General features: G+C 42.2%; 1 protein-coding gene across 2 annotated transcripts in view; it reads right to left on the bottom strand.

The window, feature by feature from the left end:
• The window catches only part of LOC121160340 (leucyl and cystinyl aminopeptidase), an 80,723-nt gene that overhangs the window by 23,339 nt on the left and 38,052 nt on the right, over nucleotides 1-19,332 (bottom strand). For both annotated transcript variants that reach the window (XM_040986083.1, XM_040986082.1), the window contains exons 5-11: nucleotides 16,944-17,064; nucleotides 15,992-16,146; nucleotides 14,172-14,285; nucleotides 12,540-12,671; nucleotides 8,324-8,455; nucleotides 5,512-5,672; nucleotides 4,893-4,981 (exon numbers count right to left, since the gene is read on the bottom strand). In XM_040986083.1, coding sequence (XP_040842017.1) covers nucleotides 4,893-4,981; nucleotides 5,512-5,672; nucleotides 8,324-8,455; nucleotides 12,540-12,671; nucleotides 14,172-14,285; nucleotides 15,992-16,146; nucleotides 16,944-17,064 — 904 coding nt within the window. The remainder of the gene's footprint in view (nucleotides 1-4,892; nucleotides 4,982-5,511; nucleotides 5,673-8,323; nucleotides 8,456-12,539; nucleotides 12,672-14,171; nucleotides 14,286-15,991; nucleotides 16,147-16,943; nucleotides 17,065-19,332) is intronic.

Genomic DNA, 19,332 nt, shown 5'->3' with positions numbered 1-19,332 from the left:
GGGTCCCCACCATCCATGTGGGAGACCCAGACGGAGTTCTAGGCACTTGTTTCCACCTGACCCAGACTTGGCTGCTGTGGCCCTTTGGGAATGAACCAGCAGGACTGAATCTCTCTCCTGTCTCTATCACTTGAATGTTCATATGAATCAACCAATCTTGGGAGCAAAAGAAAGCATACAGTGTAGTAGGGACACAAAGGGACAAAAAGAGACATTGTACTTGCTGTGCACATATGGAACTGACTCCTGAGGTCATTATGACTGCAGGAGAGCAGAGAGAAGGCAAAGTGGGTAGCACAAACAAACCCTCTTAGAAAACTCACATATAATTCAAAGGTCACAAAATAAACAAAGGGAAAGTTTAAGATTGAGGCAAAGCTAAGAAATAACTGAGTTAATATAGCAGACCAAACACTGAGCAGGCCCCAACCGTGGCAGAAACAAATGCTGAAAGAACTCCTAGGGCTTTCTACAGATTTGTTTCAACTAAAACAGAAAGAACAAGGAGCCAAGACACATTGGTGAATTTTTAAATCCTTAAAATTGCTAACCAAGGAGAGTCCTTTGAAGCTGAGAGTAAGGCCATGGGTCTAATGCAACAGGGGAAACTTCTATACATCAGGAGGATGACTGGTTTTTGGACGAGAAGCACCAGGAATTTACTATGTTGATATAATGACTAAATAAGAAAAAAAAATGACTATGCCACAGTAAACAGTTTCAAATAAAATGTAAATAAATTTTTCAGATATCTATAATATAATCCCCTCATATTCAAAAATTAAAACTTATAAAAACACTCTTAGTTACAAGTGATAATAGAGATAAGAAAAACAATCTAGCATCCAGGATTGTGGCATTGTGGCAAAGCCTGCAAGGACAGCAATCCACACGTGTAGCAGTTCAATTCACAGCTGCTCACTTTTAATTTAGTCTGCCTCAGAAAGCAGCAAAAGATGGCCCAAGTGCCTGGGCGTCTGCACCCACACAGGAGACCTGGAATAGGCTTCTGGCTACTATGGCCAGCTAGGGAGTGAACCAATGAATGGAGGTCTTGCTCTGTCTCTCCCTCTCACTCTATATAACCCTGTCTATTAAATAAATATATCTTTAAGACAAAGAAAAGTAAGTAATTTAAGCCCCGATGTGAGTGATAACATTTTGGTATATAAATCAGAAGTCTGGAACTCCACCTAACCTCCCATGTCTGTGATATGGACCCAAGTACCTGAGCCATCTTCGATTGCGTATCTAGGCTCATTAATAGGAATCTGAATCAGAAGCAGAGCAACCAGGACTTGAACCAGCCTGTTGGCAACTGGTAGCTTAGCCTGCTATACTACCATGTCACCTCTCTTTAGTATCTTCATTACAATTATACTGATACTGAAAAAGTTGTTTAGAGAGGGGGTAGAAGGAGATGGAGAGAAATCATGCATATGCGCTTGCCCATTCATTCACTCACTCCCCAAATGTCTGCACTAGCTACGATTGTTCTGTGCTGTAGCTGAGAACAGCACACTCAACCCAGGTGTTTCACAAGGGTGGCAAGGACACAACTATTTGGGACATCACTTGGTGCCTCCCAGGATCTGCAGTAGCGGGAAGCTAGAACTGGGAATCAAGCCTAGGTACCCCATCATAGGATGTGGGTATCTTAGCTGTCAGGCTCTGCGAAAGTGAAGATGAAAAAAGACACCTGATCATGTCCTAATCAGACATGCTAGTATAGCCTTTATTACTAAAAATTCCCCACTATTTTCTGATATGCTGCTGGCATAGTACTAGATGGAAAAGATGAATTAGATAAACAGGTTTTTTCCCTTCTCCAGGGCAACAAGCAGTATTAAGGAACAGCTGTCATGGCAACAGTAGCTGTTGCAGTGATTTTCAACAAACCTATTACTAATGCAATTCACTTAATCATCGGTTAATTAAAAATCAAAACGTCAACACTGTTTAGGTCAGTAAACACAATCTCCTACAGAGATTTTCAAAAAAGGACTGCTGGGACCCCCAACGCCTTTCTCTTAGAGAGAGAGAGAGAGAGAGAGAGAGAGAGAGAGAGAGAGAGAGAATGGGAATGAAAGGTACAGCAGTGGTTCCACCAGATGGATGCAAAGAAAGATGCTGAAGAACAGAGATCTTGGCTGAGCAGCAACTTACTAAGCTGCAAGGCCAGCCAAGCGCAGATGGTGGAGAGGAGGAATGCAGCTGGGAGCAAACTTGAATTGTTACTGTCATCAGGACGACAGAACATGAAGCAGTGCAGTCAAAGCCTCAAGACCAAGAAGAACTATCACCTAAAGAATCAAAATCCTAGTCTCTTTCATGTCTTCAGATGACGGAGAAAAGAGGACATTAAAACCACAGGTATAAAAAAATAGCTTTGTACACAAGGGAGGTAATTCTATCCTGTAGCTCAAATGTAGATGAGGTTAACTCCATATGTTTTTAATTTATTACAATCATTAACAGATTAACGGTTAAATTTTCAGTCACTGAGCAGTAAAAAAGTGAGCAACTCTGACCTTAAATGGCAGATGCCCAGATGAAGTAATCCAATGGCGATTTAAAAAAAACATTTATCAATGAGCTATGAAAACCAACTACTGTTTTACAAAGAAACATTATGACAGCTCAACAAAAAAACATGTTTTCACTACAAAGTTACAGAACTTCCTGTCCAGTTTGCTCCCAAGAACCAGAAACACACATGTGCCTTCTCCACTGTTCAAAAGTATTTCCGTTTCTAATAGTCCTCTCTCCTTTATTTGCATAGGAAAAAAAAAGGGCAAGGGCAGAATGTGACACACAATGCATAATATGATTACACGCCCATCCTTCTCTCTACTCCACTGCCTCTCCTTCCAATGGCATCTCTTACTTTCGAATGAAAGTACACAATGAAAATGAAATCCTTTCTGAAACATGAGTATTTCAAGTTAGATCTTATACAAATATACTTGAAGTTAAAGAGCTTAGGTCTGAGCAAGATGTGGCTAAGAGAAAGAGAGGGAGAGAAGAAGAAAGGCAAAAGGGAAATATTTTTTAGTATAATTTTCTCAATTACGTAGCTCAGAAAAAGAACCAGTTCAGCTCTTCTTATGCATAATCAACACTAATTACTCAAATTTCATGTATATGTGGAAAAGTCACAAGTGCCCTGATTCAGTGTAACTTCTATATATGACTGCACTAACGCAGCAACTCTGGAATTAGAATCCATGGAAATGTGGCACAGATTCAACAGTCACCAAAGTGACTAATATTCTATACTAGAGTCACATGGTACAAAGCGGTTGAAGGCAGCCTCTTTATTCTATTTCTTCTGAGAAACAGAAAAAAACGAGAATGTAATTAAGAGTAATTTTCATTGATGCTTTGGAAACCAAGAAAACTCAACTGTGCCCCGAGTTCACCATTTTTGCAAGGACAGAACATTTTCACCATGGGTGCCTCAGACCTGAACTGACAGGAATGCAAACAGCAGCCACAGCAACAGCAAGAGACATAAACCAGCTGAGAAGGACACTGCTTTTATCATACACATTGGTCCAGTTCCAGCTCCAGATTAAAACAATTAGATTATAGTGCATTTGGTATGCTCCCTTTTACTAAGGATCTCTTCAAATAAAGGGGAAATGATGTAATTTTATTAGACTTTTGAGTGAGCTTCCCCTAGAATTTTTTATAGTGATACTTTAAATTGAGTCATTTCATCACAGACTAACTTTTACTCATTCAATAAATCTTTGTGTGCTTACTGAGTGCTAAGTTACAAAAGTCATTCACGAAGACAGGATCCTTACCATCAATGGGATGGACATTAACACACACCCCCATACTATGCTATGAGAATTGCTGTATAATGAAGCATGACTTACATATATTAAAACCTAAGTGGGGCATGTAGCCTGCCTTAGGTTAAAGAAAGGCTTTCTGGGGTGAGCACTGACTGAGCTAAGATCTGAAGAACGAAGAAGAGAAAGATCAGGAGCGTGGGAAGGCTGCGGAATGCCACAGGGAGAGCAAACAGCCCACAAAGGCTCGGAGAACAGCGACAGCCTGGCATGTCTGAGCTGCTCCAAAAACCTCTGCGTGGTGGGAACACAGAATGCCAGGTAAAAACTAAGACAGAGAAGCTGAAGACTGAAAAGTATGAGCTAGCACAGGGGGTATGAATCTTAAAAGCTCACTTGCAGGCTGAGTTAAATAATAAAGAGATACAAGCACATTTCTTCCTATCCAGTTGTTTCTAACGTCAGCAAAAGCTAACATGCTATCAGGAGGTTTCACGTTTTCCTTTCAAATGTTCCAGCTGTGGTCAGCCTGTGCTATAGGATATAAAGAGATCAGGTTACCTGTTCTCTCTTGAGTCAGAGATTTCCTGTGCAGGGACCACTTACTACTCTTGAAGTTTAGAGTTTTCTCCCAAGAAGAAAATCCCTGGGAGTGTACATCACGATGTAGGTGGGGTTAGCTGCTGCCAGGGATGCCTAATGCTGTTATTACAGTGCCAGCTCCAGGGCTGGCTGCTCTGCATCAGATCTAACTTTCTGCTAATGCACATTATAAGGAGATGCAGATTACTTTGTAATTTGAAATGCGTATCCAGAACATATAAATATATCATTGGCTATTTTTTTTTTTTAATCAAGACTGTCAGCACATTCTCTGCAACTTTTTGAACTTTTCTTCATAGGAGGTAAAGGTCACTTTTGTGCACGACATGGAAACAATTTTACTGTAGTTGCATCTTAAACAAGTAATTCATAAAACCATTTCAAGAGTATAATGGTAAGTGCAAACTCTTATCTGTTCTTTGGTGAGAATGGTGCCATTCTGCCAGTTCCAGTTTCTGAAGAGAAAAGAACTAATTATGGTCAAACCTGATGCTTTGTCCAGTAATGACACAAACTGGTATTCTGAGCAGTTTCTTCCATCAGTAACATAGGTTAGTGGAATATGCCACAGGTAGCTGTAAAGAAAATATTGGAGGATTACTCCTTTTTTTTGTTTGTTACATACGATGTATTTTTAGTTTTTTGGCAAAAAAGTGAAAATTTTAATGCATTTCCAGAAAGAGGTCATCTTACTAAGACTCATAAGGATTTATGACTAGAATACGTTTAAAAATACCATAGCCATGGTGGACTGTGGTGTAGTGGGTAAAGCCACAGCCTGTGGTGCCAGCAATCTGAAATGGGTACCACTTCACTTCTTGACTGCTCTATTTCCAATTCGACTCCCTCCTAATTTGTCTGGGAAGAAAAAGGAGGACCTTGGCCTCTGTACCTATATGGGTCCTAGAAGAAGCTCCTGGCTTGGTTTGGGCCTGGTCCAGTTCCAGCCATGAAGACCATTTAGGGAGTGAACTAGTACATGGAAGATCTTTCCAACTCTGCCCTTCAAATTAAATAAGTAAACCTTAGGGAAAAAAAACCAAAAAACAAAAACAAAGTAACCCAAGATGTGAAAAACATAGTGTGGAAAGAAACAGACATGCACCTTGTATCTGAAGGCTGAGTTTCAGGATTCATATTTAAAAAGAATCTCTCCTGTTTTACAAAAATTTCCTTCCCTTTCCTTTGAACAGTTACCAAAGGAAATCCTTTCTGCAGGGTCCAGGACTTCATGATTTTCTTTACATCTAACGTTCCATTTGTGACCTGCAAAAAAAAAATTATTTTTGATTAAATATAAAAATTAGGAAATTTACATTCTGATTTGTATCCAGCTCTACCTTCCCTATTGCATTCTAAGAAGACTGCTTACAGTATTAATATAGTTGAGAAGCAGTACTGCTGAACTGGGCTCACATTCTTACCAGGTAAATGAGTATCTGCTAAAAGGAAAGAACTCTGGCACGATACCCAAGAGTGTGATAAATTACATGCTGAAAAGTAACACCTGTGATATTAACTAAGAACTTATTAACATTAAAATCCCAAAGATAGCATAATCTAAAAGAGCATCAGTACTCTGAGGCCACAACACCATTAGAAGGGGCACCTAATGGCAGGCTAAACTAGAGTTGGAAGCACTGCCGCTGAACCCGGCCGATCTACTCAGCCACGGTTTCTCTTGTGCTACCACTGGCTGCTTCACAAAAGTTCAATCTAGAGACTCAGGCTGGGGAGTACCAGGAGGCAGCAACAGCAACTGAAGAAACAGGTTAGTGGCCTTAATGTCAATTCTCCTGGGACAACAGAGGTAAACTTCTGATAGTCGCAGAACTTCTCTCCCAGAAGAAACATCAACTTCCTGAAGGCCCTGCAGAGCTCACTGCCCTAGCATATCCAGTATCAATGATGAAGAAGCAACTTATGAGCAACTTTCCCATTGAAGTAGGTGAGTTGAGGTTTTGATTGAAATTATTTTTCTAGGTGCCAACCCAGTGGCTCAACAAGCTGACTCTCCACCTGCAAGTGCTGGCATCCCACACACGCTGGTTTGTGTCTGCTGCACTGCTTCTTTCCGGCTCTCTGCTTCCAGCCTGGGAAAGCAGCAGAGGATGGCTCAGGTCCTCAGGCCAGGCACCCACGTGACAGACCCAGAGGAAGTTCCTGCTTCAGAATGGCTCAGCTCTGGCCATTGCAGCCATTTGGGGAGTAAAGCAACAGATGAAAGATTCTCTTTCTTTATTCTTTCTCCTCTCTGTAAATCTACCTTTCAAATAAAAATAAGTAAATCCTTGAAAAAAAAAAACAAATTATTTTTCCAGATTACATATGGATAAGAGTTGAAAGCATCTAAGTCATCATGTCCCTTAACTGATAATCACTCCATTACTGGGTTGGGCCTTAGCGCAGTCACCACATGCTACTTATTTAAAGTATAAGTAAATGGGGTCCGGCAGCATGCCTAGCAGCTAAAGTCCTCGCCTTGATTGCGCCGGGATCCCATATGGGCGCCGGTTCTAATCCCGGCAGCTCCACTTCCCATCCAGCTCCCTGCTTGTGGCCCGGGAAGGCAGTCGAGGACGGCCCAAAGCTTTGGGACCCTGCACCCGCATGGGAGACCCGGAAGAGATTCCTGGTTCCCGGCTTCAGATCAGTGCAGTACCAGCCGCTGCACTCACTTGGGGAGTGAATCATCGGATGGATGAAAGATCTTCCTTTCTGTCTCTCCTCCTCTCTGCATATCTGACTTTGTAATAAAAAATAAATAAATCTTAAAAAAAAGTATAAGTAAGTGGAGTAAACTTCCCAAACTCATTGAGATATTAATCTTGCATTTGTAATGGTTCTAACCTAATTTCTTTCTGGATCAGAGGCTGAGAAAACAAGCTTACCAAAAGCAATGGTTTTTGGGTATCTGAGGCACTACCAACATGTAAAGGCAACCAAATACTCTGATGTGGGTGCTGAAAAACCCAATAATGTTAGGGGCCAGGGTAGGACAGGACAACACCATGATGCAAAAGTGTGGTAAAGCAGGAGCTGACACAAGTATAACTAACCATGGCTTTTTACGGAAGTGCTACACCGTGATCCAAGAAACAATGACTTAGAAGCAGCAGCGGGGGCCTAAGGACCAAGCTCTCCCCTCGGGAAGGGGCAACTGCTGGAAAATCCCAGGGATCAGAGAGACCACATGGAGAAGGCCTTGAGCAGGGCTTCCTGATTCTGCACTCACAAAACTCTGCAATTCTCAGTGTGGTTTTTCTGGCAATTATGGCCAGCACATCCATCAGATTCGCAAGTCTGATATATGACTGTAACCTTCAAAAGCATGAACCAGGGTCTCAAACTAAAGTGCTTTATCAGGTTTGTGTGGCCAGCACACACGAGGCAGGCTGGGCTCAGCGATGCTCTGCAGTGTGGCTGCCTCCTCACCAGTCCTGCTGGCCTAGCAGAAGCCAGACAGTGCAAGCACCCAAGGGCATCTCCTGAGGGCGCTCTGAAACAGGTCATCTACTCAAGAGGGTCAGGAGACTCGAAGACAGACTCATGAAGGGGAGGTAGAAAAAACAGGAAACAAACATAGAAAAAGAAGCCTTTGGACAAGAAATTACAAAACAAAATAAGTAATATTCACGGATACAGAAAAGCTAACTTCTTCCCTAACGAAACTGGCAAGGAGAGTAAGGCACATGATGAAAATGGCCCTCCAGGGCTGCTGTGCTTCTTTCAGCAGCAGGAACCATACTTCACTTTCCGACTCAAACTGGGTGATCTGATACAGCACCTACAACCTGAGCGCTGTGCCCTTTCTTACAGAAACAGTCTTGGTATTGTAGACTCGGTGACATATGTGATAAGAACAAGACCCCTACTGTTGTCCTGTAAGAGGTGCACAATGCATCCTGAACACTCACCTCATTAAAACTACTCCACAGATCATCACTTTGGATGGATGCATAGCTGTGATTATGCAGGTAAAGAATAATCACGTGCTGGAACACGGCCTCGCTAAGATAGGTCTTCAGCATCAACAAGAGAGAGGCTCCCTGTTGTAAAAAACAGAGAGAGAAGAGGGGAAAACATAATTAAAGGTCACAGAGTTATGAACCTAAAAATCAAAATATGCCGATTATCCTACACACACACCTCCACACAGAGAACTCAACTGTAACACACTGTCATTTAGTCTCAGCGTGATGTAGACCATGTCCAAATTGTGTAAAATTATTTCAAGGGACGTGAGAAAAGAATTAGCGAAACAGATGTACATGTGTGCTAATCTTACTAACCTGTGTGGTTTGCCTGTGGATGTACTGTGTCAGTCAGTGTTGGTGTTGAAAAACTACGTACTTCCAATAGAAAAACAAGCCACATTGTCTGTGGCTTCCCCTGCTCCACCCCCACCCAGTGCTACAGGTACCAGTTTGAATTCATGGACATGCACTGCTGAGACACAATGAACTGGCAGAGCTCTCCAAGACTCCCTTGTGGGTGACCCAGGACTCTCCAGTTTAGTACAGGGCGTTGTTGAAGTAAGCAGGAACTCTCTTCTTCCTACACACTCACTTGGAGTCCATTTGGAGCTAATGAAAGCCCAGGGCAGTAGGCATGCACCTGCTGGCACCAAGCTGCATCACTCATGTGCACATCCTCACTCTCAAACAGGAAACAATCACTTCCTCTGGGAAGCCTCTCCCGACTCAAAACAGCAATCACACTTTCCATCTTCAGTATTTCTCACTTCCTGTATCTCTACCACGTTTGCTTGCTGTCTTAGACTGTATGTTAGTTGAGGGAAAAACTGAAAAGCTCAACTAGAATTAAAACAATGCCTGTTACAATGTCTTCTAGTAGGCATTCAAGCAGTTTCTGAATGCCACTTCTGATAAAACCTCAGCATTTTAAGTCATCCACAGCACACGTAGCTTAAATATCTATTATTCACCTGTTTCTGTACACTTCATAACTACCCCTTGCTCTGCAAATTTTACCACTCTTTCTTAATCTCAATAAGCTCTCCTCTCCTGTATCACCAACTTTGTACTGTAAAATTCCCATCAACGAAACAAAAATCAATTACATTCATAATTCCACACAAGATTTCCAACTTTTCCTTACCTTTAGTTTTCTCTATCTTGTTTCTTTTCTTAATTTATTTTTATTTGAAAGGCAGATTTTAGAGATAAAGGAAAGTGACAGAAAAGGTCCTTCATCTGCTGGTTCACTCCTCAAATGGCTGCAACAGCTAGAGCTGAGCTGATCCAAAGCACATTCGTTAAAATGTGCTGATGAACTTGATGTGGAATGTTAGAGAGGAATGAAAGACAACTTTTGGGATTCTTGCTTCTAAAACCAGAAAATGGAAGTGGCCATTTGCTGAAATGGAGCAGACTACTGGGATAGATTTAGCTATACTGGTCAGATAGCTTCCTGCTAATGTGCACCCTGGGAGTCAGCAGATGATGGCTCAGATGGGTCCCTTCTATACCTGAGGGAGTTCTGGGCTCTTGCATTTGCCCAGGCTCAGCCTGCCTGTCATGGGTATCTGAGGAATGAACCAGCAGATGGACGATCTCTCTGCATCTCTGTCTTTTAAATCAAATGAAAATAAACGTGGCATTTTCTTTGTCCCTCTCATTTCCCTTGCTATCCTTCAGTTTCCTCTTAGCCATTACAATCTAACATAACATCTACATACTAAGCGTACAGTGTCCATCTCTCGTTATGACTCCTGAAATGGAAGCTCCGAGGACCAGGCAAAGCCCATCTTCACTGTGACATAATGCTGCATGGTGTGTGCCTGTGAGATGGACTGAACGTGTGAAGTCTCACAAGACACCCTGCACCGGGGCTGCTGCTGTGAGGCTCCCTGACAATCGGGCTCCGATGCAGAATACAAACTCTGCCGCCTCCTCTCCCTGCACTGCCCTGCAATCTCCACATTCCTAAGAACTCCGCGCACTCCTTCTCTGTGTCCTTCCACCCCCACTCCCACTCCTCATTTCAAACTTGCACCACTTCATGTCTGCACCTGAGCAGCAACTTCCTCATTTTAGTTCTTTCACATCACTTAAATTTACTTTCTAAACTGAAACCAAGCTGATTTTCCTAACCAGCAAATTCAATCAGCTCATTCTTCCGTTCAAAAATCTTCCAAAACTTTGTGTTCGTTGTAGAAAAATGTCTACATGCCTTAGACCTTCTACAATGGGGCTCCACCCTACCTTTCTCATCTCTCTGCACTAGCCCACACTCAGCTCCTACTGTGAATACTCTTATCCAAGCACACACACCTTACCGGTTCCTACTATTCCTTTGCAGACCTCAGATTTCATGCCTGTCTTTCTCTATTCTTTCAATCCCCGTTCACCTATAATTTACATTTTCCTGCAAAATCATTCTCTTCCTACACCCAGCTAGAAATTCCCCATACCATCCATCTGGCACAATTACTTCTCTTCTCCAGTACCTGCCACCTCAACACTGAGCTTTCTGATCACACAAATTCAAACTAAAACACTTTATGCATTATCTCCTTTATCTAGCAGAGGAATTCAACTAATTAAACCAATGAGTCTGATCTCCACGAGAAGCAGATAGGTAAGCCACAAGCCCAACGTGAATGTCATGGGTACCCCTACTCCTCTTCTGCGTGATCCTGACAGCATCTCCTATGGTGACCCTAAGAGGTTTCTCATTTTCTGTTAGCCCCACAGCTGGATTCTTTGCCTCTGACCCTGCAATCACATCTTCAAGTCTTAACACTGTTCTCTGGCTTACCTGATTTGGCAATCATAACTTTAGAACATCTCTTCCTTCAGAATAATGTCAAGGGCTGGCTTAGGAGCCTTCTCTGTGGGTCTAGCATGATGGTCTAATGATCAAATCCTCACCTTGCATCCACTGGTATACCATATAGGCGCCAGTTTGTATCTCGGTTGCTCCACTTTCCATCCAGTTCACTGCTTGTAGCCTAGGAAAACAGTAGAAGACAGCCCAAAGCCTTGGAGCCCTGAACCCACATGGGAGACCTGGAAGAGGCTCCTGACTTTGGATCAGCTCATCTTTCTTATCTCTGGACTTTGTGGCCACTTGGGGAGTAATGCAACAAATGGTTCACTCCCTGTCTCTCCTTCTCTCTGTATATCTGTCTTTCCAATAAATATGTTTTTATTAGAAAATCAAATATACAAAGAGGAGGAGAGACAGAGAGGAGGATGATCTGATTCACTACCCAAGTGGTCGCAACAGCCAGAGCTGAGCCAATCTGAAGTCAGGATCCAGGAGCTTCTTCTGGGTCTCCCACAAGGATATAGGGTCCAAAGGCTTTGGGTCATCCTCCACTGCTTTCCTAGGTCACAAGCACGTTGCAGGATGGGACGCGGAGCCACTGGATTTAGAACTGGTGCCCATACGGGATCCTGGAGTGTGCAAGACGAGGACTTTAGCTGCTAGGGTACCACGCCAGGCCCCCAATAAATTAAATCTAAAAAAAAAAATCTCCTCTACATATATCCTACTTACATATATCTGGCAGTACACCAATTTTCGGAAATTTTCTGCCATAAAATGTGGTTAACTGAGTGGAATACTCTGCATTTTATTTTTAAAGATTTATTTTTATTATTTTTTGATTGGAAAGGCGGATATACAGAGAGGAGAGACAGAGAGGAAGATCTTCCGTCCGATGATTCACTCCCCAAGTGAGCGCAACGGGCCGATACTATGCCGATCCGAAGCCAGGAGCCTCTTCCGGGTCTCCCACGCGGGTGCAGGGTCCCAAAGCTTTGGGCCGTCCTCGACTGCTTTCCCAGGCCACAGGCAGGGAGCTGGAAGGGAAGCGGGGCTGCCGGGATTAGAACCGGCGCCCATATGGGATCCCGGGCGTGCTAGGCGAGGACTTAGCCACTTGCGCCACCGCGCCGGGCCCGAATACTCTGCATTTTAAAAAGGAACCGAGTTAGAAAAAAAATAAGACCAAGATTCAGAGTTAAGTACCAAAACATTTGAAAGTTAACAGGATGTCTGAAAGTAAGTCTTATTTAATCTTTGAAATAATCTAAATCACGTATCTTCCTTACATTTGCAATTTTAAATCTACTCCAGGCACTTCCTTGTATATAGCAGTACCTTAAAATAGGAAAGAGAATCAAACATTTCTTCAATTTGTTCTGAAGATTGAACAGATGATGATATTGGGTGAGATGAATTCAAGGAGTCCTTCTTCATGGTTTTAAATCGAGCATCCAGGAAATCTTCATACTAGCAAAAACCCAAACAGAGTAGGAGATCACAAACAGAAGCAAAGGCCGAAATCAGTGTTTATTGGATATTACACAAAAAGAAACAAAAATCAAACTTCAAACTGTAAGCTTTTGGAAATACAGGAATGCTGTGAGCTTCATGTGTACTCTTTAAATTAAAGCACACAACGATATCCTGCCCACAGGAATATCAGCAGTTCCTAGCCAACAGCATGAGGGTAAATTTTACTAAAATAAACACATGCCAAATTGGATAGCCAACAGAAATACTCTAAAAAGTTAATGTAGATTTTAAAAACAGCAATCAAAATTAGGAAAAGAAGACCAAAAACTGATCCTACAGGTGATTTTTCATAAACAAGGCCTGGTTCTCTATTCAGCTAATAAGAGAATGTTCTTCAAAAAGTTCACATAAAATAAATCTCATGAAAAAAAATGTACTCCAAAATTTTTCTGCATCACAATAAACCTAATGGTTCCACTGTCAGACACAGTTTTAAAGTCCACACATCTGCATTCCTCTTAGCGTAAAATCTAACCGAGGCACAAAGAACTGTTTTAGCTCAGCAAAGGCGCTCCCCAGGAACACGCAGGTTTTGAGAGCTCAGCAGAGCGCTCCCCAGGAACACGCAGGAGATGTTTTTAAACATTCCGGGCACCACCCAGTGGTGAACCTGTGTATCTCACTGCTGAGTTAGGCAGCGTACGCAGGGGAAGAACATCTTGCTTAGGACCGTAGCTCAATAGTAATTCTGCTAGTGCATGAAATTTTTGAACCAGCCCTAGAAGTACTGCATTAAAGCAGCCGTGGATCATCTCTCTGGAAAGTTTAACACAAGCCACAGAATCTCAGGGCTGATCTTTACTTTGCTGAGCACCTGAATTAATTTAGGAAGTATCTGTCGCATCACGATCTGATGTGTCTGAACTGCCCTAGGGTCTGACACCAGTGACAGACCTGTATTACGCAGCTCCGTAATACAGTGTGACTCCAAATCTTTGGGAAAGGACACAAAACACAGCTTTATTAAGGAAGGCAAATTATTTGGATTTATCTATGAACAACTGTATACTGTGATAGCAGGACAGTATTGTGGATGTATTCTCTGATAAGAGAAAGAAAAACTCACTAATTTAAAAAATACATACAAAGTTTAAAGAACTGCAAAGCAGCCTTTCTGACCTAATCTGTACTTTCTCCAAACATAAGGGTCATATCTGATAAAAATACAATGCAATTGAGTAATTTAAAATAGTCACCTTAATAACAAAAATATGAAGCAATCCACATAATTTCGATTTTTAACAAAATACATGAATAAACAAAATGATAATTTTCATTATCAATTCTGAATGATGGACTTATCAGAGGGGTCAATTTTATTATACCTTTCTAGAAACATTTTTATTTCCCAACTGCACAGGAAAAAAGCAGCAAATATTATTTGACCATTTTACCTCCTAGTATTCATAGCAAGCCGAGAAATACTATACTTACACTGGAGAGCTCTCTGAATATTTTTTCCAAAGAGAAATATTCCATAAAGGTGGCAAAACCTTCATTTAGCCATAGATCATTCCACCACTGCATTGTAACCAAATTACCAAACCACTGCGGAGGGAGGAGGAAAACAAACTATTAAGTAGCAAAATATTTACATTCTCAGGAATTTTCAGAATAATTGCCCATAAGAAAAAAAACAAAATCTTAAAAACACACAGGTATAGTAGTTAAATAAAACTAAATTCAAATTAAGTGAAGAGTGCCAAAAAGTGTATACATTTATTTTTAACTTAGATGGGGAAAAATTAACATATTGTTGGCACATTTATTAATTTAACATACATGCTGGAGAAATGAAGATCTTTTTAGTCACTTCAAACAAGTGACAGAATCTAGATCTGAAAATTCTTTACCTTATAATACCAATTTAGTAAGATTATTTTCCATTGTATCTACAACTAAAAGGATAAGCGTCTATATGAGACATTTTCTTATTATTAGAGTTTCTACTTCATGTTTCTTGTCAGTTATGTTGATCCAAACCTTAACCAATATGCCATTAGAACGTTTCCATGGATATTCAAAAATGAAATTTAAAAAGCTGTCATTATTCTTTTCCATAAGGTAAAAGAAAAAAAAAGATATTTCTCCATTAAAAGATCTCAGAAATTCTTAAAATAAGTGGTTGTAGGTTATAAAACTCAGTGTGCCTAGAGCTTATGTCAAATTAACAACAAAAGACAGGGTGACAAGATATTGAAATAAAATGCCTTACAGAGTTACAAGGGCACATTTTTCTAAGATATGACCTTAAAAGCTGCTTCAGAGGAGGATGGTAAGTTTTTAAGAAGTGAGGGGTGATGGTTGGCCTGAGAAGTAACAAACTTCTAAAGGACAGCCCCCCAAAGTCAGCCGTTTAGAACAGCCACCACTTGTGCACACGCCAGCTGGTCGTGCGCACTTGGGTGGGCAACATGGCAGCCTGAGGGTGGGTGCAGGTGCAGCAGTGGCCCTTGCATCCTGCTACTTGAACAGCAGCCATCCCTGACTCTGCCAAGCCCTCACGCGAGGCATGAGAGACAAGGTGTGGGGCAGGTTGGGGGGGTATTGCTGGGGGCCCAGGATGCCCAAGTGAGTTTGTCCCCATGTCTTGCAGAATACCCTTACCCTCTTCTAGAGAATCCAGTTCTAGCAAGAGAGAAATTAGATCCTGTCCAACAAGAGGTATCACAAGAGAATGTAACTCAGGAAAAGGACACTTTCCCACAAAATTATACCAAGCAGCCGGCATCTGTCAGAGGTAAAGAGCTGCGAGTCATTAGAGGCGGGGAAAGAGGCCTCCAAGAGACGGGGGCTCCCCAAGGCCCAGTAGAGCTAACTGGTGGTACAACTTTGCACAGTAATGCAAGCTTGGGCTCAGTTTCCACAACTAGTTTCCACAACTACTAGGTGGGATTATCATTTAACTAAGAGATTCTGGAAAGTGATTTCATGGATGTAAAAATGCTTTAAAGGCCTATACAAACATAACATTTTCACCAGAAATATAAGTTCTTGCTAAATCATCTTTTTTATGATGAAAACGCTATCATCTCTCTATATTTTCTAATATATATATATATTCTAAAACTCCACAACACAGTGTCTATTAATACAAGCACCTACATGTAGGCTAACACTCTAGAACAGCGTTTACTAATACTGGCATCTAAATAAATGGCAGCCCTCCAGAACATACTATTAGCAGCAGCTACGCACAGCTAACTCTCTGAGAGACCACAAGACTAGAGGCTAGCAGCCTTGCCTGCCATTACCTGATGGGCCAGCTCATGAGCGATGATCTTAGTGACCAGTTTTCTGTCCGCCACAGAAGAGGTGTTATTGTCGTAGAGAAGCGTCTCTTCTCGGAAGGTGAGCAAACCCCAGTTTTCCATCGCTCCTGCTTCAAAGTCAGGAATAGCCACGAGATCTGGACAGAGCAAAGCAGTGTCACCCCCCTCACATGAGGCACCTCCAGGAAGACCAGACGCCTTGCCCTCTGTGTCTCCCCGGGAGGGCAGTGAGCTCCTGCTCTCTCCAAACTAAGCTCTGCACGCCCCTCGCCCACCCACCAGCTGAGGGAGACCCTGCCTCACTCAGCGTTTCCCTGTCCCTAGTCAGAGACAAACATGTCCTTCCCAGAGAGAGGACGAGCTCCGAGGACCAGCTCCATGCTGAGCGGCCTCCTGTGGCCTTCCTGAGCTCCCACGCCCAGGTTTCTATGATTCCACTAGGATTTTTTCAGAGGGCACAAATAGTCAGACTTCAGACTATATTTAGACTAAGGCTAGGCAAATCTTTACTTATCTGACACTGCTGTGAAAACCACATAAACTTCTCAGTGGGGCTTTTCCCTCCATTTTATTTGAAAGAGAAAGATGAAAGATACCCATCTTTCATCCACTGAGTCACTCCCCAAAAGGCCCCAAGAGTCAGAAGGATGAAGCCAGTATCCCCATCGGGCTCTCCTGTGTGGGTGGCAGGGGTCATCTTCTGCCGTCTCCCTTAGGACCAGCCGGATCGGAAGCAGAGTAGCTGGGACTCAAACTGGCACTCTGATAGCAGATGCCAGTGGCTGCTTAACACTCTGTGCCACAACACTCGCCCCAATTTTTAAAACATAAACAATGCTTGTTGATTAAAACAAGACAAAGAAAAAACTTACACATAAAGCTCTTTGTAACTAGGCTATAACTGTAAAAGTCAGAGGCACTGTTTGATCCTCACCCAGTTTCTCAAGTGGATATTGAATTTCAAAGTAGTTTTGATAAAACTCAAGCAGCTTCACGGCCGTTTCCAAGGCGTGCTGAACTTGACCGATCTTTTCTGGTACTGCATAGACAGAGACCTAAGGGGAAATACGTGTAACGTAAGGACGTGGTCAAATGAGCTCTGCTAAGACCAGCATATCTGACAACTTTCATGGCGGAAATTCTTGCTCCTGACTTTTTCAGCCACCAGTGTCCCTCTAACTCTCCGCTCCAAGTACAGCAAATCCTTTCTACACACATAGTGATATTACAAGATTTTAACACTCTCATTTTCTTAAGCTAAGATAACATTCAGAATAAACTATTTTTAGAAAGATTTTATTTTTATTTTAAAGTCAGATATACAGAGAGGAGGAGAGACAGAAAGCAAGATCTTCCGTCCGATGATTCACTCCCCAAGTGGCTGTAACGCCTGGAGTGGAGCCGATCTGAAGCCAGGAGCCAGGAGCCTCTTCCGGGTCTCCCACATGGGTGCAGGGTCCAAAGGCTTTGGGCTGTCCTCAACTGCTTTTCCAGGCCACAAGCAGGGAGCTGGATGGGAAGCAGGGTTGCTACGGTTAGAACCGGTGCCCATACGGGATCTTGGCACTTGCAAGAGGAGGACTTTAGCCACTAGGCTACCATGTTGGGCACCCAAAATAAACTATTTTGGGTCGTTTTATAACACATCATTAGCATTTATTTCCTTTTCTCTTTTTTTCCCCATTACCTACAGCTGTTCTTAGTTTTATGTTACAAAGACTGTGGATTAACAGATGGTCAAAGCTGAATTTTAATTCATGTAACACCTGTCACTGGGCCTGGAAGGTAATTGGTACACAACAGATAGTACCATTCTGATTAGGACTAACCGGTGACATAACTGCAGCTCGATAATCCAACCCTTCTGAAAATCATCTGTTCATCAGCAACACGACACTGGTGCTTCCCCTCTCACCCAGTTTCCAAGGTGGAAGAACCATGTTTATAAATGAGTGTGTAGGGTGGCTGCTGGTACAAAGGGCAGCTGCATACGTTATGTTCCTCCTTTTCCTCATATAAATTGAGGACGTTAGTAAAATATCTATTTGTACAATGTTAACTTTTTTGAAACACATCTATTTCAGACACCATTAGAAAAAGTAATTTCCATCTGCAGACATGTAACCTATCCAGGAAAAACAGTGTTCAAGCTTTAGACTCGTATAACTGTGTGTGTAAATACACGAGTACACATATATACGGTTTTGTGTGACTATATCTAAGTGCCTGCATGCAAGTTTAACAATCTTATCCATTCTCTAAGAAGAAACTCAATCAGGACTTGCTTTCTTCTTCTTCTTCTTCTTTTTAAAACAATGCATTCAGGTACTTTTTACAATCTGGAGCTACCACTGGGTAGAGCTATCATATGGTAGTCACATACACAACTGATAGGCTCCAAGCAATGGCTCAATGCCTAAATCATCCTCTTGCAAGTGCTTGGAGCCCAAACGGGCACTGGTTTGTGTCCAAGCTGCTCTGCTTTCCATCCAGCTCCCTGCTTATGCCCTGGCAAAGCAGTGGAGGATAGCCCAAAGCCCTGGGACCTTGCTTCCGGGAGGGACAGCTGGAAGAAGCTCCTGGCTTTGGATCAGCTCAGCTCTGGCCTTTGCAGTCATTTGTCTCTCCTTCTCTCTATAAATCTGATCCACAGATTTCCAATACAAATAAATTTTAAAAAAATACTGATAAGTTGAGGTGTGATTAGTGAGACTGACGATGCAAGCTATGTTCTATTTCATTTTCTTTTTAAGGTTTATTTGAAAGAGAAGTGGGGAAGGGGAAGTGGGGAATGGGGAAAGAAACAGAGCTCTTCCATCTGCTAGTTTACTTCGCAAATGCCATAACGGCTAGAGCCGAGCCAGGCCAAATCTCTCACGTGGGTGGCAGGAAACCCAAGTACTTGGACCACCACCTGTTGCCTCCCTAGGCACACTGTCAAGAGCTGGATCAGAAGCAGGGGATGGAATTAGGACTCCAATCAGCTCTTCAATATGGGACTGAGATGTCCCAAGCAGCACTTTAACCTGATCACCCCAATTTTAATTAATTTAAATCTAAATAATCATAGAAGGCTAGCAGCCACCATATCACACAGCATATTTCTAGAAGCTTTAGTATACACGTACAGGGGCAAGTCAAAAAGCTCATTGAAAATATGAATTAAAAGAACAAGTTAATTTTGGGTCAAAAAAGTTTAAAATTCATGTTTTCCCATAATACACATTTTTAGGAACTTGTTGAAGATCCCTATTACATGATTTCACAAGTTTCTTGAACCAAAATTATCTTTAGTTCCATTCTTTCATTTTTTTAAACAACAA

Source organism: Ochotona curzoniae, unplaced genomic scaffold (assembly GCF_017591425.1).
Source record: "Ochotona curzoniae isolate NIBS_2020 unplaced genomic scaffold, NIBS_Ocur_1.0 contig_4501, whole genome shotgun sequence".
NCBI lineage: Eukaryota > Metazoa > Chordata > Mammalia > Lagomorpha > Ochotonidae > Ochotona > Ochotona curzoniae.
Note: the sequence above shows the minus strand (reverse complement) of the source record. Positions and strands in the feature narration are given on the sequence as shown.